This window comes from Oncorhynchus tshawytscha, linkage group LG17 (genome assembly GCF_018296145.1).
Source record: "Oncorhynchus tshawytscha isolate Ot180627B linkage group LG17, Otsh_v2.0, whole genome shotgun sequence".
NCBI classification, from domain to species: Eukaryota; Metazoa; Chordata; class Actinopteri; order Salmoniformes; family Salmonidae; genus Oncorhynchus; species Oncorhynchus tshawytscha.
Window position 1 is genome coordinate 18,490,831 of NC_056445.1, and position 26,083 is coordinate 18,516,913.

General features: G+C 40.3%; 1 protein-coding gene and 1 pseudogene across 1 annotated transcript in view; both read left to right on the forward strand.

Annotated features, from left to right (window-relative positions):
• Nucleotides 1-2,769: 2,769 nt before the first annotated feature.
• Nucleotides 2,770-7,984, forward strand: LOC112217192 (annotated as a pseudogene).
• Nucleotides 7,985-20,151: 12,167 nt separating this feature from the next.
• Nucleotides 20,152-26,083, forward strand: part of LOC112216989 — a 98,546-nt gene continuing 92,614 nt past the window's right edge. Inside the window, 5 exon segments of the mRNA XM_042300340.1 lie at nucleotides 20,152-20,187; nucleotides 20,476-20,746; nucleotides 25,312-25,558; nucleotides 25,799-25,914; nucleotides 25,917-25,964. Of these exon segments, the coding sequence (XP_042156274.1) occupies nucleotides 20,167-20,187; nucleotides 20,476-20,746; nucleotides 25,312-25,558; nucleotides 25,799-25,914; nucleotides 25,917-25,964 (703 nt within the window). The 5' untranslated portion in view covers nucleotides 20,152-20,166.

Consider the following 26,083-nt stretch of genomic DNA (forward strand, 5'->3'; position numbering starts at 1 on the left):
TGCGATGTTTAAGGCTCTTAGCAGCACAAAGCATCTCCCATGCAGAGATGATGGTGATAGGGGAAAAACATAAAGCACTAATGTGCACAAACTCCCCTAGAGGTTACTCAGAGTTTACCATGTTTATGGAGTTTGACTGACTCAATCATTTGTGGTTGTTGATCATAGTATGTTTCATTACTAGTTTATTATGACAATTTAAAAAACCCTAGGTGTTACTGAATAAAATTACAATCACTTATAAGTCAGAAAAAATGCTGTCCACCTGACAACTTTTACCTCTAAAAGAGGGCTATCAAGTTGTCAATGAAGATGAATGTTATTTTCCTGACCTGAAATGTCTAGCTTGGACTGGTATTGGATGGTTTGATATTCTTTATACGTCATTGTCATTTACAAAGTTTTCCAGTGTCTGCAAAACAGGAATATTCTGACCAGTGATCCTCACAACTTGTTATTCAAATGTGCCTTTCAGCATCCAAAGTGTCTTCCCTCTGACCCACAATGCATCATCTGTTTTTTACTCCTCACACAAACTTCATTTTAAAAAGCTCTTAATTCCTCATCAAAGCAGTTCCATCTATTTTGATGAACTTCTCTTACCTCGACAAAAGGACAATTTGCTACAATGTTGAGCTTTCTTCAATAAAACTTGGGCCAAATGGAGGAGAGTAGATTTTTTTTGTTCTCTCTAAACTTCTTTATGGCAACTTGTACTGATGCTTTTCACTTGCTCCAGTTCTAGAAAGTAATTTTAAAACAGTGTTTATATTTGTAACATGATCAGAAATGGAATAGATTTCCTTTTTAACAGTACATAATTGAATGTACATTTGACAATTTTGTTATGATTAAATTATTGGTTTAAGGTGTGACATGTATATGAAATATTTGTGGTAATATATCTCAAGCACTGTATGTGAACATAACCAGGTCACATTGGCAATGTCTCAATGAAATATATATTTTTTACCATGTTTCAATTGTAACTTTAATGATTTTCTTGTTTATTCTTCCGTGCTCACTGAACATTGTTATTTAAGAGAGCCCCACAGACTGGTGCCCATAATGATCATATTGTGTGATGTACTGAATTACTGTTTTTCTTTCTCTAAGTCTGTATAATAGCATGCCAGGACATTGTTGATTTTATTGTACTGTACTAAAACAAATAGAAAGTGTGTGCATTCATTTCAACCTAATTATTTCACAATCAACCATTGTGGTCTATTTGGAAGTAATTGAATTGAGGGCATTCCACCTGATGAACTGTACATTGATGTGAAAAAATGAATGAACATGTAATTGAAAGAACATATAATTGAATAAATTGTGTTTTATATTCCTTGCCTCTGCCCATTTGATTGGACCTTTGATAATTTTGATGCTGTGTAACTCAAACATTCAGCTTATGAGTCGACGAAACGATAGCAACATATAGCATTACCATGTAGGTAGAGTGAGGGGTGAACATACAGGCCAGAGGAAGAAGAGAAGGTATGGTGATCACAGAGTTAACAAAGTGTCATTGTTCCCTGCCTCTATTGATCACACATTCTATGCTCAATCCTCAATTACCAGACAGGGTCAGTGGTCAACCTTGTGCATCCAGACCCTCATGCTGCTTGGTTTGAGCTCTGAGAGCAAGTTAGACACAGGGGAAATTGAGATGTACTTCAATGCTCCATTCAGCCTGGTCTCATAGCCTAGACGTAGCATACTAAAAGTAAATCCGGGATGCTCAAACTTGTATGATATGTTACGTTTGGTATGGTTGCATAAGACCGAAGGTCTCTTAAGGCAAGAACAAAAGGAGAGTGGTTGGTTGAGTGTATAACATGAATGTCTAGCAACCCAAAGGTTGTGTGTTGGAATCTCATCTCATGGACAACTTTAGCACTTTAGCTTTTTAGCAACTTTGCAACTACCTACAGTACTACTTTTTTTTAGCTACTTTGCAACTACTTAGCATGTTAGATAACTCTTCCCCTAACCTTAACCCTTTAACCTAACCTTAAATCCCAACCTAGCTAACGCTAGCCACCCCCTAACGTTAGCGTTATCCACCTAGCTAATTGGAATTCGTACATACAGTATCATACGTCTTGCAAATTCATAACATATTGTAAGAATTGCAATTTGCGACATATCATATGAATTGTAATTCGTAACATACTGTATCATTCAAAATGGATGATGAACAACTACAAATGAATACATACCATACGAAACATAACATGTCATACTAAGCGGAGTGTCGTGGATTTACATACGGAATAATACGAAATGCTCTGAGACCAGGTTGCTCCGTTACCTCTCAAAAGCAGGTGGTTAACCAGATTTTCGGTTACTCTAGAATGGGGAGAGATACAGATACTCTTCATTGTGGGATTGAATTTGAATTACAAGACAAAGTGCTAGTGACAGCCAAGACCATCACTTTCAGAGAGCCACACCTTTGCAGCCTGTAGTATTGTGGCTTTCGGGGATTTATTCCCTGGGCTCAACAATGACTTGAATGCCAAATGAACAGTTGGATCAATTAGGTGCATGTTTTTGACCTGTTCAGTTGTGCAAATATTTAAAAAAGGTGTTGGTGAGTGGCAGCCAGGTATGGTGCACCTCACACTCCCCCCTTTCAGGGGAGCCTGGATCTTAGTCGGAGAGTGAGAGAGGAAGGCCGTCCTGTCTGTATCCCCAGGGTGAGCGATCACACGCAGAGGGATGATGAGGCTAGACTGGGTCCGAGGGCTGGCCCCTTTGCTGGCCATGGCTGCTGGAATGCTCTACATCACATCCATAAAGAGGGAGGTTCATTCTCATGGGGCGAGACTGCAGAGAGCCCATCAGAATGACTCAGTCAGGGGCAAGGACATGCTCAAGAGGCTGGAGAAGATCAAGAAGCTGGGTAAGTCTCAATATCCTTCATTTAACTGTGACTTACCTGGAAGGAAAATGCCAGTAGCTCTGTCCACATACTCAGCGGTGTAAAGTACTGAAGTAAAATACTTTAAAGTACTACTGAAGTCATTTTCAGGGGTATCTGTACTTTACTATTTATATTTTTGACAACTTTTACTTCACCACATTGCTAAATATATATATATTCTTTTTACTTTTTACTCCATACATTTTCCATGACACCCTAAAGTACTAGTTACATTTTGAATGCTTAGCAGGACAGGAAAATGCTCCAATTCATTCACGTATCAAGAGAACATCCCTGGTCATCCCTACTGCCTCTGATCTGACAAATTCACTAAACACAAAAGCTTAGTCTGCAAATTATGTCTGGGTGTTGGAGTGTGCCCCTGGCTATCCGTAAACAATTTACAACAAGAAAATTGTGCCGTCTGGTTTGCGTATATAAGCAATTTGAAGTTATTTACACTTTTGATACTTACGTATATTTTTGCAATTACATTTACTTTTAATACTTAAGTATATTTAAAACCAAATACTTTTAGACTTTTACTCAACTAGTATTTTACTGTGTGACTTTCACTTTAACTTGAGTAATTTTCTATTAAAGTATCTTTACTTTTACTCAAGTATGATAATTGGGTACTTTTCCACCACTGCACATACTGTACCTGGACTGCAGTCTGCCACTGTTGTAGCTGGTAGGGCAGATTTAGAGGGGAGGGTTTGGGAACACATTAGAATCTAGCCTGAGCCTACATTTAGAGTTGATCCCAGTAAGTTATTTCACACTTCACAGTGATGATTGTAAAAGGGAATTTGTTCTCAGTTAAATAAAGGGTTTAAATGAACTAACAAAGAATCTAATAAAATAATAATTTCAGATTGTTCTTTAATCCTGTATGCTGTTGCTTGTTGAACAACATTTCTTACATTTTGATCTACCAACTTCTGTGTGCCACATGTATAATAGTTTGATGAGCAGCTGTCATGTGTCCACAGTGAAGTCTGTCAACAACGGAATCAGTCTGAAAGAGGGGCAGGCTGTGAAGGCTACCGAGGTCAAGAAGGAGAGGAAGGTGGTGAAGAAGTTGTACCCCAACTCAGCTCTGTTTACAACCTGGGGTGATGAGCTCTCAGAGGAGGAGCAGAAAGAGGCAGAGGGGTTGTTTCAGATGTATGGATACAACGCCTTCCTGAGTGACAGACTACCCCTGAACAGGGAAATCCCTGATACTCGTGATCCAAAGTAAATTATTTTCCTCATCTCGCTGCCACCTCTACACAAAAAATGATCGATAACTCAAGACTTCTGAATTGTAACCACAGTATGTTGCATTGTGGCCACCCGAGGTCAAATCTATCTCCAGCACTGTGAATGCTGTTTGAGCAATCGTGACCATAGGATTAGAAGTTTTTATCTATCTATCTAACTAATAAGGTTCTACTCCTCATTAGTTTGAATGGTGTGAGCAATTTATATATTGCATTCTTTTAAACTCAACAACATGGATTGGGGTGTTTAGAGTACTATATAGGTAGAGATTGTAGTATCTGGGATCTACATCTGTTTATTTTAGTTACTATGCTGTTACTAAGCAGTAATGTATTACGGCAGTGTTACGTTACTACACCTAATAGGAAATGCACATGCGCACTAGGGTGCCGGGAACTGTAGAGCACGAGGGGTTTTGACTAAACGAAAACTAACTGTACTCCCGTCTCCTGCCTGGTCATTTCTCCACAAAACAAATATTACAGAGATCGTTGAACAGAACAAGGCTTTGTCTATAAATCAATTGTGACAATAATGTAGATAGAACCTTATAATTCCAAGCTCTCTCAATGACATTGAAATGTACTAACTTTAAGAGTGAAACAGCAGCTTTGGTGAAGTGACTGAATGATATGAGGTGGACCAAATGTTTTTTTTGTGTCTGTCAGGTGTGCTAATCACCAGTACCCCCATGACCTGCCCACCATCAGCGTGGTGTTGATCTACTTGGACGAGGCCCTGTCAATCATTAAGAAAGTTGTCCGCAGCATCATAGACAAGACCCCCCCCAACGCCTGCTTAAAGACATCATACTGTTGGATGACCACAGCTCCAATAGTTTGCCTAATTGGTCTCTTCTCTCTACTTAGAAACATTTGAAATTACAGTGGGGCAAAAAAGTATTTAGTCAGCCACCAATTGTGTAAGTTCTCCCACTTAAAAATATGAGAGAGGCCTGTAATTTTCATCATAGGTACACTTCAACTATGACAGACAAAAAAAGGAGAAATGGAATACCTACATCTTTTTCATCCATACCTGTTGAAGAGAGTGAGACACTCAGAGCAGCTCGGTCTCACACAGGCCCGCCTCTCAGGGTGGAGGGAAGCTGAAGGAAACGTGGTGGCCATCTTGGATGCCCACATAGAGGTTCATGTGGAATGGTAGTCTGAATGGTTGAAATTATAAAGTCACTCAGTGAGGTGTTTTTGTGTCCCTCTTAACACAATGTTTTCACCCTGTGTTTGTGTAAACAGGGCAGAGCCTCTGTTTAAGGAGGGCCGTTTAAGGAGGACCGCATGTTGTTGATGACACTGGTGTTTGACAGAGTGTGTTTCGATGACTTGACAGTCACACATTATTGGCCATATGCAGATGCATTTGATTGGGCCCTGTGGTGTATGTTTGAGTCCTTCAGACCTGAGTGTTATGCCTTAAAAGACGAGTCAGAGCAAGGAAAGCGAGTTGTTCATGATTCCTGTTTGAATAGGTGATAAGGAAAGCACAGCTTTGGGAGGAAAATCTTACCTAATATTTACACCTGGATAATATGTTTGCGTTATCTGTTCTTTAAAATGAATGTCACATCTCCCAGTGTAGAATTGACCATGATACTTTCAATTCTTGAGTCATTCAGTTTGAACAAACCAATCTACGTCCAACATCCAGAAACTTCAGTCCATATCTATAAACTCTTCCTTGTCTCTTGGAGTTTGGTGTGGCTGTGTGGTGGAAGTGTCGAGGTCAAACCTTGTTCTAAAATAGCCCACATCGAGAGGGCCCATAAACCCTATCTCCCAGACCTGAGCATTACAATGAAGAGGAATGCTCTGAGAGTGGCTGAGGTCTGGATGGATGAATACAAACATAATGTCAACATCGCCTGGAACCTCCCACTGAAGGTACTGTACACAACAAACATTTAAAAAGTAGGTTTTGTCAGCTGCTCCTATGGAATAACAATCATCGCTGTTATGCATGCTTTGTGTTTGAAAATAAGTAGACTAGACAGTCAATATTATAAAAATATTCTATTACTCAATGCCATAATAAAGATCATAGGATCTATGTAAAATGATGGTGGTAAGCCATCATCAAGGATTGCTCACATAGCCTGTGATTCTGAATTAGGAATCTTCCTCTTTCTCACCACAGGATCATGGCATAGACATTGGGGATGTTTCAGAGAGGAAGAAGTTGAGAAAGAGTCTGAACTGCAAACCCTTCCAGTGGTATCTGGACAATGTGTATCCAATGTTAGACCCCCTGGGTGACTTGCTTGGTTATGGAGCTGTGAGTGATGCTAAAATGTTACTGTTGTTTTGGAATTATTTCCTCACCAAGTGTGTTTGGTGCATATAATTACTTTTTCAATTGGAAGCAGGTTCTTAAATCCAGCTCATTATCAGGATAGGGATTTTCACTTTTATAATTGTTTAATCTTGGTCCATGAAATCAACAGCTGGTCAATGACCTGAAGATGGATCTCTGTATAGATCAAGGCCCAGTTCCGGGGAACACACCTATTTTATATGGATGCCATTATTTTGGTCCACAGGTTTGTAGAATTATTGCTTCGTATTTTAGAATGTAGACAATTGTATAATATGGTCCATCCCATAGCAGAGCCGGGATTCAACCCATACCACAATGCAAAGTAATGTCAATACCACAGATACAGAAAAGCCTAAATATCTATCCTCTCTGTCCAGAACTGTTATTATCGAGCCAGCGGGGAGATCTACATTGGAGGCATCAAGTCTCACAAGTACAACAGTAATCGCAATGATGGACATTGGCACTCAAACCCCAGGACTGTATGATTGCAAGGAGGCCAAGCAGAAGGGATTCCACATGCTCTGGGAATTTCAACAGGTAAGCACTCCAACATGAAATAGGGAAATGGATGCTTATGAACTGTTGGAAACATGGGAGATGTCTTTGACTTTAGTGTGATGTTGTACAGTAGAATGTTTGCTGTGTTTTACAGGGAAAAGCCATCCAGAACAGACAGACAAAGAGATGTCTGGAGATAGCCCAAGGGGAGGACACTTTCTACCAGCTCATCATTCAGGAGTGCAGTGGGCAGCACTGGTTAATACGGAATGTGATAAAAGACTTCTGATACACTGAGATAGTTAGGCCTACTGTACCAGAGACAATACAGCAGGACTATAGGAGTTGTGCCGCGATCATAAACAAGTGGGAAAGTGGGACTTACCACATACGATTCGTAAAATCCACTTGAACACCCATCCAACTGGTAATTACCTGTGGGAAACTTGTCTATCATCCCTGAGATTCAACATCTCCCAGATGCTGACCTCTGACGTCACCTACTAAAGAAATTACCTTTTTATCGGCATTATCAGCAGTTAAACGCAACAACAAAACATTATTTACACTAAGTTTTAGAACACTATCATTTTTGTACAAACATGATAGCTGTACTTACAGTTTATGGTTGACGCAGCCTGTTGGCCACTAGCCAATCTGAGTTTCTCAACGAGTTGAAAGCACGTGAATGCATTCAACTGATATTTACGACTTCACAACTGGTAATTACCACCTTCCCAATTTTTTATGAACATAGCATTATCATTACGCTTTGAAAAGCCAATCAGTGGTCAGCAGTGAGATGACTGTGTGATCTTAGTGAGCTGTTGGTTGGACATAGCTTCATGGGGACAGATTTACAGTTTTTTCACAGAATGTGGAATGCTGTTGAGCTGTGTTGTCCTTGGGCCTGAATGTAATTGCAAAGAAATAATAAATATGATTCCTGTATTTACGCTCATTTGTGGTTTTATTGATTCACTGTAGATTTTCAACAAAGAGGGTCATAGAATATTTTTCTGCATTTGACATCATATAGAGCTGAGTTGACATCAGTGTAGTTTTGAAGAAGACCCGTCCTTCTCTATGAGTTCTCTCTCTCTTACAGCTTCGGTGGCAGGGAGTTATACAGCGCATTCGGAAAGTATTCAGACCGCTTTACTTTTCTTACATTGTTAAGTTACAGCCTTATTCTAAAAAGTTCTGGCTCTGGCTGGGCCACTCAAAGACATTCATAGACTTGTCTTGGAGGGGAAGCCGTGACAAGCTGTCAGCATTGGCATGCGCTTCAGGCCTTCCTTTACCTGATGTCATAGCTGTGAGCACTCAGCTTGCTGCCAGAGTGCGAAATAAAAAGAGGTCAGGGGACGATGTTCTGTCAGCAAGGTGAACCTCCATCCGAACAGGTAGGTGTGGAATTTTTGATCCTGAAGATAATACCCAACGTTTCTTTCTCAATCTGCGGGTATTTCAGTCCTTGACATGCAGGCAATGGGCTTATCTTCTCCTGCAGGTGTGGAGTGACACGACGGCCCCAACTTCATATGGGGAAGTGTCACAGGCCAGTTGAATTGGATGGGTTGAAGTGAATCAACACCTTATCAATCAACACTGCCTTTGCTTTCTTGAAAGTAGCATCACACTCCTTTGTCCACGACCAGAGTTTGTTCTCTCTCATTAACTCATGCAAAGGCTTCAGCTGCTTCGCCAGCTTTTTGATGAACTTCCGTAGTAGTTCAGGAGGCCCAGGAAAGACCGCAGATGGCTTACATTCTCGGGAGCAGGTCCCTCTGCAATGACTGTCACTTTCGATGGAGCTGTGTTGAGAACGTCAGCATCAATCACATTGCCTAAGGACTCCACTGCATGCTTACAAAAGTTGCAATTCTGTTTTGCGAACACGTAAGCCTTACTCTTCGTGTCGATTAAGAGGTTTTTATATTTTAGTGATTTAACAGACGCTTCTATCCAGAGCGACATAGCGATTGCTCATGCACGCAGTAGCAAGAGACTGCCACACAGCTCCCCAGGACTGCTGTGCAGAAATATCAGCCCACAGAGAGAAGCACGAGATTGAACTTCACTCTAGTAGTCGCCAACCGGTCGATCGCAACCGATCGACAAGGTATTCCCAGTATATCGGCAAACATTTCTGTAAAAAAAAAAAAATAAAGCCTTGTGATCTTATTTTTTTTCCATCTCAGCTGTTGGCGGTAGATGCACCCGTTTCAGCCGCCCTGCGCGCCAGGTAGGCGAGCTGTTGCCATTTTGAACCATTTCATGTGGATGAAGGAACAAACTCTGCATTCCCGGCGGGCCTAGAGAACAAATCACGTGCCCTCTATGCTTACAGTAACAGTCTGCAGTAACATAGCAGCCATAAAAGAAACATAGCAGCCATAAGAGAAACATAGCAGCCATAAAAGAAACATAGCAGCCATAAAAGAAACATAGCAGCCATAAAAGAAACATAGCAGCCATAAAAGAAACATAGCAGCCATAAAAGAAACATAGCAGCCATAAAAGAAACATAGCAGCCATAAAAGAAACATAGCAGCCATAAAAGAAACATAGCAGCCATAAGCAGTTTTAATGAGAAACATAGCAGCCATAACTCAACATAGCAGCCTAAAAGCAACACTTTTATAAAGAAACATAGCAGCCATAAGAGAAACATAGCAGCCATAAAAGAAACATAGCAGCCATAAAAGAAACATAGCAGCCATAAAAGAAACATAGCAGCCATAAAAGAAACATAGCAGCCATAAAAGAAACATAGCAGCCATAAAAGAAACATAGCAGCCATAAAAGAAACATAGCAGCCATAAGAGAAACATAGCAGCCATAAAAGAAACATAGCAGCCATAAAAGAAACATAGCAGCCATAAAAGAAACATAGCAGCCATAAAAGAAACATAGCAGCCATAAAAGAAACATAGCAGCCATAAAAGAAACATAGCAGCCATAAGAGAAACATAGCAGCCATAAGAGAAACATAGCAGCCATAAAAGAAACATAGCAGCCATAAAAGAAACATAGCAGCCATAAAAGAAACATAGCAGCCATAAAAGAAACATAGCAGCCATAAGAGAAACATAGCAGCCATAAGAGAAACATAGCAGCCATAAAAGAAACATAGCAGCCATAAAAGAAACATAGCAGCCATAAAAGAAACATAGCAGCCCTAAAAGAAACATAGCAGCCATAAGAGAAACATAGCAGCCATAAGAGAAACATAGCAGCCATAAAGAGAAACATAGCAGCCATAAAGAAACATAGCAGCCATAAGAGAAACATAGCAGCCATAAAAGAAACATAGCAGCCATAAAAGAAACATAGCAGCCATAAAAGAAACATAGCAGCCATAAGAGAAACATAGCAGCCATAAAGAGCTAGGTGCCTATTTTACAAGAGAAACATAGCAGAGCTGTTAGAAACATAACAGTCTAAAAGAAACATAGCAGCCATAAAGAAACTACGGTGCCTATAAGAGAAACATAGCAGCCATAAGAGAAACATAGCAGCCATAAAGATAACATAAAAGAAACATAGCAGCCATAAAAGAAACATAGCAGCCATAAAAGAAACATAGCAGCAGCCATAAAAGAAACATAGCAGCCATAAAAGAAACATAGCAGCCATAAAAGAAACATAGCAGCCATAAAAGAAACATAGCAGCCATAAAAGAAACATAGCAGCCATAAAAGAAACATAGCAGCCATAAAAGAAACATAGCAGCCATAAAAGAAACATAGCAGCCATAAAAGAAACATAGCAGCCATAAAGAGAAACATAGCAGCCTATAAAAGAAACATAGCAGCCATAAAAGAAACATAGCAGCCATAAAAGAAACATAGCAGCCATAAAAGAAACATAGCAGCCATAAAAGAAAGCCATATTAGCCTAAAAGAAACATAGCAGCCATAAAAGAAACATAGCAGCCATAAAAGAAACATAGCAGCCATAAAAGAAACATAGCAGCCATAAAAGAAACATAGCAGCCTAAAAGAAACATAGCAGCCATAAAAGAAACATAGCAGCCATAAAAGAAACATAGCAGCCATAAAAGAAACATAGCAGCCATAAAAGAAACATAGCAGCCATAAAAGAAACATAGCAGCCATAAAAGAAACATAGCAGCCATAAAAGAAACATAGCAGCCATAAAAGAAACATAGCAGCCATAAAAGAAACATAGCAGCCATAAAAGAAACATAGCAGCCATAAAAGAAACATAGCAGCCATAAAAGAAACATAGCAGCCATAAAAGAAACATAGCAGCCATAAAACATAGCAATAAGAGAAACATAGCTCCTAAGAGAAACATAGCAGCCATAAAAGAAACATAGCAGCCATAAAAGAAACATAGCAGCCTAAAAGAAACATAGCAGCCATAAAGAAACATAGCACCTAAAAGAAACATAGCAGCCATAAAGAAACATAGCAGCCATAAAAGAAACATAGCAGCCATAAAAGAAACATAGCAGCCATCAAAAGAAACATAGCAGCCATAAAAGAAACATAGCAGCCATAAAAGAAACATAGCAGCCATAAGAGAAACATAGCAGCCATAAAAGAAACATAGCAGCCATAAAAGAAACATAGCAGCCATAAGAGAAACATAGCAGCCATAAAAGAAACATAGCAGCCATAAGAGAAACATAGCAGCCATAAAAGAAACATAGCAGCCATAAGAGAAACATAGCAGCATGAGAAACATATCAGCCAAAGAGAAACTAGCAGCCACAGAAACATAGCAGCCATAAAGAGCTACGGTGCCTATTTTACAGAGAGAGGCCAGCGGAGCACAGGTGCTTATTGCGCAAGAGATAGAGGCTATAAGTTAGAAGCTTATTACTCATAACCCATCATTCATTAGCTAAATATATGGCTAATACTGCATTGAATGTATTACCTGAAATAGGTACGCTAGGACATCTATATACAGTGGGGCAAAAAAGTATTTAGTCAGCCACCAATTGTACACTTCAACTATGACAGACAAAATTAGAAAAAAAAACCCGAAAAATTACATTGTAGGATTTTTTATGAATTTATTTGCAAATTATGGTGGAAAATAAGTATTTGGTCACCTACAAACAAGCAAGATTTCTGGCTCTCACAGACCTGTAACTTCTTCTTTAAGAGGCTCCTCTGTCCTCCACTCGTTACCTGTATTAATGGCACCTGTTTGAACTTGTTATCAGTTTAAAAGACACCTGTCCACAACCTCAAACAGTCACACTCCAAACTCCACTATGGCCAAGACCAAAGAGCTGTCAAAGGACACCAGAAACAAAATTGTAGACCTGCACCAGGCTGGGAAGACTGAATCTGCAGTAGGTAAGCAGCTTGGTATCAAATCAAATCAAATTTATTTATATAGCCCTTCATACATCAGCTGATATCTCAAAGTGCTGTACAGAAACCCAGCCTAAAACCCCAAACAGAAAGCAATGCAGGTGTAGAAGCACGGTGGCTAGGAAAAACTCCCTAGAAAGGCCAAAACCTAGGAAGAAACCTAGAGAGGAACCAGGCTATGTGGGGTGGCCAGTCCTCTTCTGGCTGTGCCGGGTGGAGATTATAACAGAACATGGCCAAGATGTTCAAATGTTCATAAATGACCAGCATGGTCGAATAATAATAAGGCAGAACAGTTGAAACTGGAGCAGCAGCACGGCCAGGTGGACTGGGGCCAGCAAGGAGTCATCATGTCAGGTAGTCCTGAGGCATGGTCCTAGGGCTCAGGTCCTCAGAGAGAGAGAGAAAGAGAGAATTAGAGAACGCACACTTAGATTCACACAGGACACCGAATAGGACAGGAGAGGTACTCCAGATATAACAAACTGACCCTAGCCCCCCGACACATTAACTACTGCAGCATAAATACTGGAGGCTGAGACAGGAGGGGTCAGGAGACACTGTGGCCCCATCCGAGGACACCCCCAGACAGGGCCAAACAGGAAGGATATAACCCCACCCACTTTGCCAAAGCACAGCCCCCACACCACTAGAGGGATATCTTCAACCACCAACTTACCATCCTGAGACAAGGCTGAGTATAGCCCACAAAGATCTCCGCCATGGCACAACCCAAGGGGGGGCGCCAACCCAGACAGGATGACCACATCAGTGAATCAACCCACTCAGGTGACGCACCCCTTCCAGGGACGGCATGAGAGAGCCCCAGTAAGCCAGTGACTCAGCCCATGTAATAGGGTTAGAGGCAGAGATTCCCAGTGGGAAGAAGGGAACCGGCCAGGCAGAGACAGCAAGAGCGGGGTATGGGTATGAAGAAATCAACTGTGGGAGCAATTATTAGGAAATGGAAGACATACAAGACCACTGATAATCTCCCTCGATCCGGGGCTCCACACAAGATCTCACCCCGTTGGGTCAAAATGATCACAAGAACGGTGAGCAAAAATCCCAGAACCACACGGGGGGACCTAGTGAATGACCTGCAGAGAGCTGGGACCAAAGTAACAAAGCCTACCATCAGTAACACACTACGCCGCCAGCGACTCAAATCCTGCAGTGCCAGACGTGTCCCCCTGCTTAAGCCAGTACATGTCCAGGCCCGTCTGAGGTTTGCTAGAGAGCATTTGGATGATCCAGAAGAAGATTGGGAGAATGTCATATGGTCAGATGAAACCAAAATATAACTTTTTGTTAAAAACTCAACTCGTCGTGTTTGGAGGACAAATAATGCTGAGTTGCATCCAAAGAACACCATACCTACTGTGAAGCATGGGGGTGGAAACATAATGCTTTGGGGCTGTTTTTCTGCAAAGGGACCAGGACGACTGATCCGTGTAAAGGAAAGAATGAATGGGGCCATGTATCGTGAGATTTTGAGTGACAACCTCCTTCCATCAGCAAGGGCATTGAAGATGAAACGTGGCTGGGTCTTTCAGCATGACAATGATCCCAAACACACCGCCCGGGCAACGAAAGAGTGGCTTCGTAAGAAGCATTTCAAGGTCCTGGAGTGGACTAGCCAGTCTCCAGATCTCAACCTCATAGAAAATTTTTGGAGGGAGTTGAAAGTCCGTGTTGCCCAGCTACAGCCCCAAAACATCACTGCTCTAGAGGAGATCTGCATGGAGGAATGGGCCAAAATGCCAGCAACAGTGTGAAAACCTTGTGAAGACCTACAGAAAACGTTTGACCTCTGTCATTGCCAACAAAGGGTATATAACAAAGTATTGAGATAGACTTTTGTTATTGTCCAAATACTTTTTTTCCACCATAATTTGCATTAAATGAATTAAAAATCCTACAATGTGATTTTCTGGATTTTGTTTTCTCATTTTGTCTGTCATAGTTGAAGTGTACCTATGATGAAAATTACAGGCCTCTCTCATCTTTTTAAGTGGGAGAACTTGCACAATTTGTGGCTGACTAAATACTTTTTTGCCCCACTGTATAAGCCTGTACAGTATATTCGGAAAGTATTCAGAACCATTGACTTTTTACACATTTTGTTACGTTACAACCTTATTCTAAATGAAAAAGGAAAATCATTAAAAATACATTTTTGAGGGGGGCAAATTTCTAACAAATGAAAAACTGAAATATCACATACACATAAGTATTCAGACCCTTTACTCAGTACTTTGTTGAAGCACATTTGGCAGTGACTACAGTCTCAAGTTGTCTTGGGTATGACGCTACAAGCTTGGCACGCCTGTACCTCGGGAGTTTCTCCCATTCTTTTCTGCAGATCCTCTCAAGCTCTGTCAGGTTGGATGGGGAGCGTCACTGCACATCTATTTTCAAGTCTCTCCAGAGACATCTAACTAAGTGGATGGGTCACTATTGCCTAGACATGTACACATGTTAATAATATACAATAGATGGCTGTCATCAACCCCAGACAGACCTGGCTAAATTGATGGTTCATGTAATCATTATCTTATAAGGTGGAGTTTTTGTTTAGACATGTCACTAGCTAGCTAAACAATGAACCATAATTCCAACCTATACAGTGCATTCAGAAAGTATTCATTCTCCTTGACTTTTTCCACATTTTGTTATGTTACAGCCTTATTCTAAAATTGATTAAATTACATTTTTTTCAAATCAATCTACACATAATACACCATAATGACAAAGTGAAAAATGATTTTTAGACATTTTTGCAAGGAGTCACACCTTTTGATACAAAGAGAGCATTAACTTATTTAGATAGCTTCAGTCACTGTTTTTAGGTGGGGGTTTTGAAGTTGAAAAATATGTGTTTTGATAATTGTTTGTTTTTTGGGTAGATCAGCTATAATATTGCAGATTGTAGCTTCCATCAATGTAATTGTCTGCATGATTTCCAATCCTCCAAATATATTTTTTGTAAATATATACTGTATATTAGTAGGCCTGATTACCAACAATGACGAGACAGCCTACAGGGAGAAGGTGAGGACCCTAGGAGTGTGGTGCCACGCTCACTCTTTAGTACTGCAACATATTGGACAATGGATTCACCCTCTTCTTGGTTCCGTTTGTGAAACCTGAATCTCTCTAGGATTAGAAGTGGCTTGGGGCAAAAATGTCCTTCCAAGGTTTTCACAATGTCCACAAATGACTGGTCACCTGCTTTCTCAGGCTGGACCAGGCTACTTAGCAAGCTAAACGTTTTAGCTCCCATTAAAACACGGGAATGTTGGCACTTTCGTCTTTAATGTCATTAGCTGTCACAAGAAAATCAAAAACACTCCATGTAAGCATTTTTTTCCCTGTTTCCTCAAAATGACCAAGTGCTCCAATTAGTATTGGAGTCAGGTGAGTTAGCTGTGGCTGGGGCAAAGCTGTGACACCAATCAGGCCCTCGAGGAACTGCCCACCCCTGAGTTAGAGGCATTTTAGCACCCTTCCATCTTGGTTTTCATGTTCGCTAGTAAAATAATTTTACTAGTTTACTTTCTCCTCCTGTTTTCACTCTTTATTTACAGTTTTGTCCTTTAGGTTCTTCTACTTGACAGAGTTTGATTAAGCTGCCGCGGGTTGAACCAAGAGTTAGAACTAAAGGCAAAGTTGGAGCAATAGAGTTGGAGAACAGGGAAAGACCAGATGAACATGCAGCCAAAGAACGAGAATATGCAGCCAGACTACAACAAGAAGAATGTACGCATGCCATTCAGTTAAAAGAGATAGAGCTGGGAGTGCGACAAAGAGAGATAGATCTGGAAGCACTCCGAATCCAGTCAGGCCAACAGAGTTTGATCTTGGTCAGAACAGCCAGCTTGTACCGCATTTCAACAAAAACATCAATGAATATTTTATTCTGTTTTGAGCGGATTGCCACATCCCTAAAATGGCCGCAAGATTTTTGGTCACTGCTCCTTGGAGGATTTAAAGAATCTCATACTTCTCGAGAGGAATTTCCTCCACTTCAGTGCCCACCTGGTCTGCACACGTATGCATGTTTGATTATCTCATTATAGCCTTGTTTTTCATTGTTGATATATTTTTCAAGACAAAAGACTATGATGTTACAAGGTAAACATTCATGGGCCAGAGGCAAATATACGTGACTGTGCTCACCTTTAATGGGAATATTAAAGATGACTAAAGTTCATATAAAAATGTATAAAAAAATAAAGGTGAAATAAATATGTGACTTGTTTCAGGAAACTAGGCGTATGTCACAGGTCACAACTTCACAGGAGAGGCATTTGAATGTAAAATACATTTTTTTTTTTAATCAAAATGCATTTTTGGCAGAAATGCCTTCTGGAACATGTGAACTTTCATGTGCCTTAACAACAGACTTGTATTACATCTGTAAATACAAATAAAATCATGAAATTACGAACCTAGTTGGTTCAGCCACGGAAAAAAAGCAGGAACCTTCTCGCTGGCCATGATTGGCTGAGAATGGTTATGTCAAGAGATGAATTCGAATTGGTCTGCCATGTAGCACTCTTCTTCTGTCTATAATGAGCTGCTCAGTATTTGTAGGTAATCCTTTATAACGTGCATTTTTTTTTAAAGATAGAGCTCCACTTTCTGGAGGACCGGGTTTTGAAATCAGTGGAATGCCCGGTGGAAGCCGAGTATGATAGCTAAGGAGATGGAGAAACCGCAGGCATTTGATTGCAAATGCAGGGGGAATCGAGAAGAGAACACAGATGGCTGTTGTATAAATCACCTGTCACCAGCTGTCTCCGGATTACATCTTAAAACTAAGGGCGGACATGGCATCCTTGACAGAAAGGGAGAAGTGTTCCATGTAAGAGTCTGGCTAACTACATTTTCAGATATTATACGTTTCAAATTTTGCCATGAAGTAATTTTCATTGCAAGTTAAAGCATACTGTGAACTAGCTAGCTAATGTAGGCTGGTTAGCTCGCTAGCTAACATTACTTGTATGATTAGTGTAGTAATATTATTTGTTTCTCCTATCAATTTGCATTGCTAGTTATAGCCTAATGTTAGCTAGCGAGCTAACATTGAACCTAGTTGGTTAACGTTTAAATACCTGTAGAATCTTGCAGGGTGTAACATGAGTTGGGATCATCATTCATTGCTTAGCTAACTAGCTAGCTACATGTCTAAACAAAATAATCTATGCAAGTAACCATTTCACTGTACCGTTTACACCTTCTGTATCCTGTGCATGTGACAAATGAACGTTGATTTTATTTGGTATAGTGTGTGTGTTTATCAGATATGGTAATGCGAAGAACAACATGACCTGCACCAAAGTCAAGTTAGGATATAACATTAGGCCAACAAGACAGTGCCTGAATTCTAAAATTCTCTTGCATAGGTATTCCCAAACTGGGATACATGCAATGCCGTCGGGGTACGCCAAATAAAAATGTGATTCACATTTTTGTTTATAAATGTACTTTTATTTACAGTTTTCTTCACATTTTTACAGTTCATTTATATTCTCAAATGCGGCTATACATTTGGGTGAGGTTGTTGTCTCGCCTGAGTAGCCTCGTTTCACTGCCAAAAATAAAATGTAACCATTTTGTGTTCAGTGAAATAACAACACAATGTCAAATACAGGTAGCCTAGTCAAATAATTAACATCCAATCACATGAACCGTTATTCTCTCGCAAGAATTCCACTAACAGTCCATATGTAGCCAAACGTAGCTGCTGCTCATGTTGGTATCTGATGGCACAAAAGCCATGACAGGGAGACACAGTGGAGTGGTAATGCGCGTGCAAGCAGTTGCTCCCGAAGCCACTTGGGTACACATCAGCATCCACCGAGATGCTCTTGCTGCCAAGGGAATGCCTGACAGTTTGAAAACATTTTGGGCACGAGAGTGAAAATGGTTAACTTTGTTAAAGCAAGGCCCCTGAACTCTCATGTATTTTCTGCACTATACAATGATATGGGAAGCGACCATGTAACACTTTTACAACATACATAGTGCGCTGGTTATCAAGGGACAAAGTATTGACAAATTTTTTTAAAATTGAGAGACGAGCTTAAAGTTTTCTTTACTGACCATCATTTTCACTTGTCTGACCGCTTGCATGATGACGAGTTTCCGACTGGCCTATCTGGGTGATGTTGTTTCTCACCTGAATCTAGGATTACAGGGACTCTCTGCAACTATAGTCAATGTGCGGGACAAAATTGAGGCTATGATTAAGAAGTTGGAGCTCTTTTCTGCTTGCTTTAACAAGGACTACACACAGGTCTTTCAATAATTGTATAATTTCGTGTGTGCAAATGAACACAAGATTAGGGACAATGTCAAATGTGATTTAGCGAAGCACCGTGAGTGAGTTGGGTGCATAATTACGCAGGTACTTTCCCGAAACGGATGACACAAACAACTGGATTCGTTATCCCTTTCATGCCCTGCCTCCAGTCCACTTTACCTATATCTGAACAAGAGAGCCTCATCGAAATTGCAACAAGTGGTTCTGTGAAAATGTAATTTAATCAGAAGCCACTGCCAGATTTCTGGATTGGGTTGCGCTCAGAGTATTCTGCCTTAGCAAATCGAGCTCTTAAGAAACTGATGCCCTTTCCAACCACATACCTTATGTGAGAGTGGGTTCTCAGCCCTCACTATCATGAAAATGAAATACGGGCACAGACTGTGTGTGGAAAATGATTTAAGAAAGACTCTCTCCAATACAACCCAACATTTCAGAGTTATGTGCATCCTTTCAAGCACACACTTCCCATTAACCTGTGGTGAGTTATTCACAATTTTTGATGAACAAATAAGGTTTTATATGTAAGATGGTTAAATAAAGCACAAAATTATTGATTTTTATTATATTATTATTTGTGCTCTGGTCCTATAAGAGCTCTTTTTCACTTCATACGAGCCGGGTTGTGACAAAAACTTACACTCATTCTTATGTTTAATAAATGTATCATGTAGTGTGTTTGGCAGGCTTACAATGATGGCAAACAACAATATTTGAGAGTGCGCTGGCTATGGGGCCAGAGGCAGTACGCAGTTGGAGGTTGAATGTTTGGAGGGGTACGGAACTATAAAAAGTTTGGGAACCACTGCTCTAGTAGAATGCCCGGCTTTTGCTTTGTCACACTCACAACCATAAGCTATTTTCTGTAATTAGCTCGCCATTAACTTAAATAATGATCTTGTTCTGAGTTTCCTGTAATAATGAATGACAACTGTATACAGACATGTTGATAGACGTAGTATGAACCAGCATTTAGTCTTGAAATCTCTGGTTGTTTAGTACACGACTGTATTCACTGTTTAGCGCTTGCCCTCACATGTGAATCCTTAAAGAGATGGGTGGGGCTGACGCTTAAAAGGGTGTGAAAGACGTTGAATGGGTGCAGACAGAAGAGCTCCAGTAAGTGTAACAAAACATTCCATGACCATTTTCTCAAAACTGGGGTTACAAGTTTATCAACCTTCAAAGCAGAATTACTTTTCCATTGTTTCTCAACTTGTGTGTATGATATACCATTTTCTAGCTCTAAGTCTACTTTTATCTAATGTAAAAAACACAATTTCACATTTTGCTACACAAGACCGAATCGAGCCGGTCGGTCACATATTTAATTTAGAGTTTGTTGTCATATATGTGAATTCCAGTGTTCTGATTGTAACACTTGGGTTGATGGTCACTAGACTAGAGGCTGTATGTTATGGATTAAACTCGTAACTGCTGATATGGTTGACGGCAGACTGGAGGTACAAGGACAGAAGATATACTGATTATTATTGTATTGTGTGAAACACTGTGATTCTGTAGCAGCTGACAAAGTCACTGTCTTTTGACATCCCACAAGCCAGCCACTTGGGCTGGTATTTACAGATGTTGCATCCTGATTAGGATACAAAGGTGTTTCCAGCGAAGGCCTGTTAGACATGTTCTCTGCTTCTGTGCTGGAGGTCTTTCTCTGTTTAGTAAAACAAATAGATTTTTGATTGATTATCTGCGACTGCTCTTCTCTTTTCTTCACTTGTTCACTTCACCAGGCGAGCCTGGTTCTCAGTGAGAGAGGAAGGAAATCCTGTCTGTATCCCCAGGCTGTGGCGCTCACACGCAGAGGGACGATGAGAATAAGCTGGGTTCGATGGCTGGCTTCTTTGCTGGCCTTGGGCACTGGAATACTCTACATCACATCCATTAAGCGGGAGGTTCATTCTCATGGGGAAAGACTGCAGAGGGCCCATCAGAATGACTCAGTCAGGGGCCAGGACATGCTCAAGAGGCTGGAGAAGATGGAGGCTCACATCGAGAAGTTGGGTGGGTATCAATCTCCTAAATCTAAAAGTGCTGTGAAAAAGTATTGCCCCCTTTCAGATATTCTCTATTTTGTATTTTTTGATACTGAATATTATCAGATCTTCAACCAAAACCCTAATATTAGATAAAGGGAACCTGAGTTTACAAATAATACAAAAATGGACACTTGTTTTATTTACTTAATTAAGTTAAGTTGCATAACTTAAAGTTCTAAAACCAAGAAATCAAATTATAATATACGTCTTCCGTCTCCTGTAATTTGAAAAAACAAATTTGAATTGAATAACATAACTTCACTCTTAGTCTCTATCCAACAATGACACCAAGATTATCAACACACATACTACAGGCTGCCAGTGTTAAACACTTTAATTGAGAACCAATTTGAGTCTAGCATTAGCCGACATCTAGAGTTGATCCCCCAAAAAGTTATTTCACAGGTCACATGGATGATTGTGAAAGGGAAAATGTATCTTTGAAAGTAAAGATACATTTTTTTAATAAAAATGTGTTTTTTGACAGAAATGCCTCCTGGAATGTGAACTTTCATGTGCGTTAATAACAGACTTGTATTCCATCCGTAAGACATTTCAATTACGAGACTAGTTGGTTTAACCATGGAAAAAGACAGAAACTTTCCTGCTAGCCATTATTGGCTGAGATAATGAATGAGCTGGACATTCCTGGAGGTGAATTTGGATTGGTCTGCCATGTAGCATGCTTCTGTCTATAACATAAACTGCTCAGTATGTGTTGATAGTCTTTTCTACCGCACTGTTTTTGAAAGATGCAACGTTAGCCATAGAGAACTACAAAAGTTTTGCTGCTTTTCTCAACAACATTGATGCCCTGGATTTAGCAGGTGCTATCGACAGATCACTTGGAAAAAGTGATGGGCTACAGTGCCTTGCGAAAGTATTCGGCCACCTTGAACTTTGCGACCTTTTGCCACATTTCAGGCTTCAAACATAAAGATATAAAACTGTATTTTTTTGTGAAGAATCAACAACAAGTGGGACACAATCATGAAGTGGAACAACATTTATTGGATATTTCAAACTTTTTTAACAAAACAAAAACTCAAAAATTGGGCGTGCAAAATTATTCAGCCCCCTTAAGTTAATACTTTGTAGCGCCACTTTTTGCTGCCCAAATTAAGCTGCCTGCTACGCAGCCGTAAAAGCTAGAATATGCATATAATTAGTACATTTGGATAGAAAACACTCTGAAGTTTCTAAAACTGTTTGAATGATGTCTGTGAGTATAACAGAACTCATATGGCAGGCAAAAACCAGAGAGAAAATCCAACCAGGAAGTGGGAAATATGAGGTTTGTTGTTTTTCAACTCAGCCCCCATTGAAGATACTGGGTGAAATAAGTTAGGTTTCACTTCCCAAGGCTTTCACTAGATGTCAACAGTATTTAGAACCTGTTTTGAGGAATCTAATCTAAAGGAGGGGCTCATAAGGGCTCTTTGAGTGAGTGGTCTGGCAGAGTGCCACAGCCTCGGTCTGGCGCGCTCATGTGAAACGAGCTACGTTCCACTTCATTTGTACAGACAAAGGATTTGTCCGGTTGGAACATTAATTAAGTTTTATGTTAAAAACATCCTAAAGATTGATTCCATACTTAGTTTGACATGTAGGTTTAGGGTTTTTGAACTTTGGTTTTTGAGCTTTGGATAGAAAACACTCTCACGTTTCCAAAACTGCAAAGATATTGTCTGTGAGTGCAACAGAACTGATGTTACAGGCAGATAAAAAAACCCAGATCATGCCAAAAATGGCCAACCAGGAAGTGCCGCTTTTACGCATTTTTTTTGGAAACCGCCGTAAGGGGCGGCAGGGTAGCCTAGTGGTTAGAGCGTTGGACTAGTAACCGAAAGGTTGCAAGTTCGAATCCCCGAGCTGACAAGGTACAAATCTGTCGTTCTGCCCCTGAACAGGCAGTTAACCCACCGTTCCTAGGCCGTCATTAAAAATAAGAATTTGTTCTTAACTGACTTGCCTAGTAAAATAAAGGTTAAATTAAATTAAATATAGCAAGTGGTTGGTCACATGGTGTCTCCCGAAGAAAATCTTGCATAAAATACTGAGGTAGCCATTTTTCCAATCGCTTCTTATGAGAAACCAATTGCCTTGATGGATATATTATCGAATATATATGTTAAAAACACCTTGAGGATGGATCCTAAACAACGTTTGCCGTGTTTCTGTCGATATTATGGAGCAAATTTTGAAAAAAGTTTGGCGTTGTAGAGGTAGCATTTTCCGGTCGATTTCTTAGCCAAGCATGATGAACAAATGGGAGCTATTTCGCCTACAAAAATAATATTTTTGGAAAAAAGGAACATTTGCTATCTAACTGGGAGTCTCCTGAGTGAAAGCATCAGAAGTTCTTCAAAGGTAAATTATTTAATTTGGTTGCTTTTCTTATTTTCGTGAAAATGTTGCCTGCTGCCAGCAGAGCCTAGCATGCCATGATAAACTTACACAAATGCTTGTCTAGCATTGGCTGTAACGCATATTTTGAAAATCTGAGATGACAGTGTTGTTAACAAAAGGCTAAGCTTGTGTTTGAATATATTTAATTCATTTCATTTGCGATTTTCATGAATAGGAAAAGTTACTAGGGGTATTTATGTCCGCTGCGTTATGCTAATTCATTTGAGGCTATGATTACGATCCCGGATCCGGGATTGCTCGTCGCAAGAGGTTTAAGGAGAAGTGCATCTAAAGTTCCATGTATAATAGTCGTATCTTTATCAATGTTAATTATGAGTATTTCTGTAAATTGATGTGGCTCTCTGCAATATCACCGCATGTTTCACAACTACAGTTGTGATGGATCGGTCGGGCTCGGTGTCGACTATAAAGGGTCCAGGCCAATTGGCAAAATAGGTATTGTAGCCCAAGAGTTAGCTGGTATACATTCGTCGGCTAGCCGGGAGATGGGCCTCGAGGCTAGCTCAAGGCTATCTGGTTCTTGATTTAGGACAGAGGTGTTAGCCAGCAGTAGCCACTCGGTTGCAGCTAGCTAGCTACGATGATCCAGTGTAATGGTCCAGAGCTTGCGGCAGGAATCCAGTGACGTGGTAGAGAAAAGCAATCCGATATGGTTCGATATGCTCTGGGTTGATATCGCGCTGTGCAGACTTGCAGGTATTGAACAAGCAAAAGCTGGCTGGTGTCCGAGCTAAAGGTGAAGACCGCTACCAATGGCTAACAATGACTACTAGCTCGTGGCTAGTTAGGTGGCTAGCTGCTGATGGAGGTTCCAGTTAAAAAGTATAAAAATAGCAGATCAGTACCACATTGGGGGAGGCGGGTTGCAGGAAAGTATATTTAGTTCTTAGATGGAATGTGAGATTAAATATGTACGAAAGAGAAAACTAGAAAGACTTTATACATGGGACAAGACAAACACACGTTCGACTGCTACGCCATCTAGGATTTAACAAGATGTCTAAACATTTTTACATGTCTAAACAAAAGACTCCACTTCGCCATATGATTGCATGACCCATCAAGATATCCAGGTGATTACGGCCATCTATTGTATTTCATGAACATGTGTACTGTACATGTCTAGACAATAGTGACCCATCCACTTAGCTAGATGTTGCTGGGAGGTGGCAATAGCATTTCCTTCACTAGAACCATTATTTTAGTGTGTAAGAGTCATCTAAAAATTACCAAAATGTATAACATATTTTTATCTGGACACTTTTTTTGTGTTACCAGAGACTTGACCTGCACCATGAACAACATGACCTGCACCAAAATTAGATTAGGATATAGGCCAAGGACTAGATGAAGTGTATTTTTATTGAGTTTTTCACTATTGTAGGCTACTACTTTTAGTATTGAAATCTTTGGTTGTTTACTAAACTACTTACTCCGTTTAGCATGTCTTCACATTAGAATCCTTAAAGAGACGGGTGAGGCTAAGGCTTAAGAGGGTGTGAACATTCCTGAATAGGTGTTGGCAAAGAAGAGTTGTCTAGTAGATGTACAAGGGCCATTTTCTTGAAAGTTGATCAACTTTCAATGCAGAATTACTTTCGCACTGTTCCTCAACTGCAGTGTATGAAATACAATTTTCTAGCTCTGAGTCTCTACTTTTTTCTCATGTAAAAAACACACTAAAACATTTTACAACATAAAACTGAATTGAGGCTGTCGGTCACATTTGGTCTCAATTAAATAAAGGCTTTAAATAATCAAATAAAGGATTAGATAAAAACCAATCAAATATGGCCAAAAATCATTTTAGAATGTTCTTTAATCCTGCATACTGTTGTTTGATGTACAAAATGTGTTACATTTAGATCTAACAACTTCTGTGTGCAAACAGCTACTTCAAGGTAATCCTCCAAGGCAGAACAAACCTTATTAATCAACTTTTAAAAAATCAAATGCAAACAGTAGTTATGTAAATGAGGTCATAGTCTGTGTGTATCAAAAGGAGTGACGTTAATTGATTCTGGCAGCCTTAAACAATTTGAAATACACAGCAACAACCAATTAATGACAGTTTGATGAGCAGCTGTCTTGTGTCCACAGTGAAGTCAGTCAACAACGGGATCAGTCTGAAAGAGGGGCAGGCTGTGAAGGCTACCGAGGTCAAGAAGGAGAGGAAGGTGGTGAAGAAGTTGTACCCCAACTCAGCTCTGTTTACAACCTGGGGTGATGAGCTCTCAGAGGAGGAGCAGAAAGAGGCAGAGGGGCTGTTTCAGATGTATGGATACAACGCCTTCCTGAGTGACAGACTACCCCTGAACAGGGAAATCCCTGATACTCGCGATCCTAAGTAAATCCTTTTCCTCATCTCTATGCCACCTCTACACAGAAAATGATGGATAACTCAAGACTTCTCAATTCTAACCAGTCTGTTCCATAGTGCTCATCCGAGGTCAATTCCATCTCCAGTCCTTTTAATGCAATTTGACGAACGACACTGAAATGGATTAACTTTAAGAGTGAAACAGCAGCTTTGGTGAAGTGACTGAATGATATGAGGTGGACCAAATGTTTTTGTTGTGTCTGTCAGGTGTGCTAATCACCAGTACCCCCATGACCTGCCCACCATCAGCGTGGTGTTGATCTACTTGGACGAGGCCCTGTCAATCATCAAGAGAGCTGTCCGCAGCATCATAGACAAGACCCCCAACGCCTGCTTAAAGACATCATACTGGTGGATGACCACAGCTCCAATGGTTCGCCTAATTTGGCTATTTTCTCTGCTCTTTGTCTATGCTCTCTACAAACATTTGAAAGTATATTTGAACTCGTGTGGCTTTCAACTTTTGTTGTGTACCAATGATTTGCAAGTGTC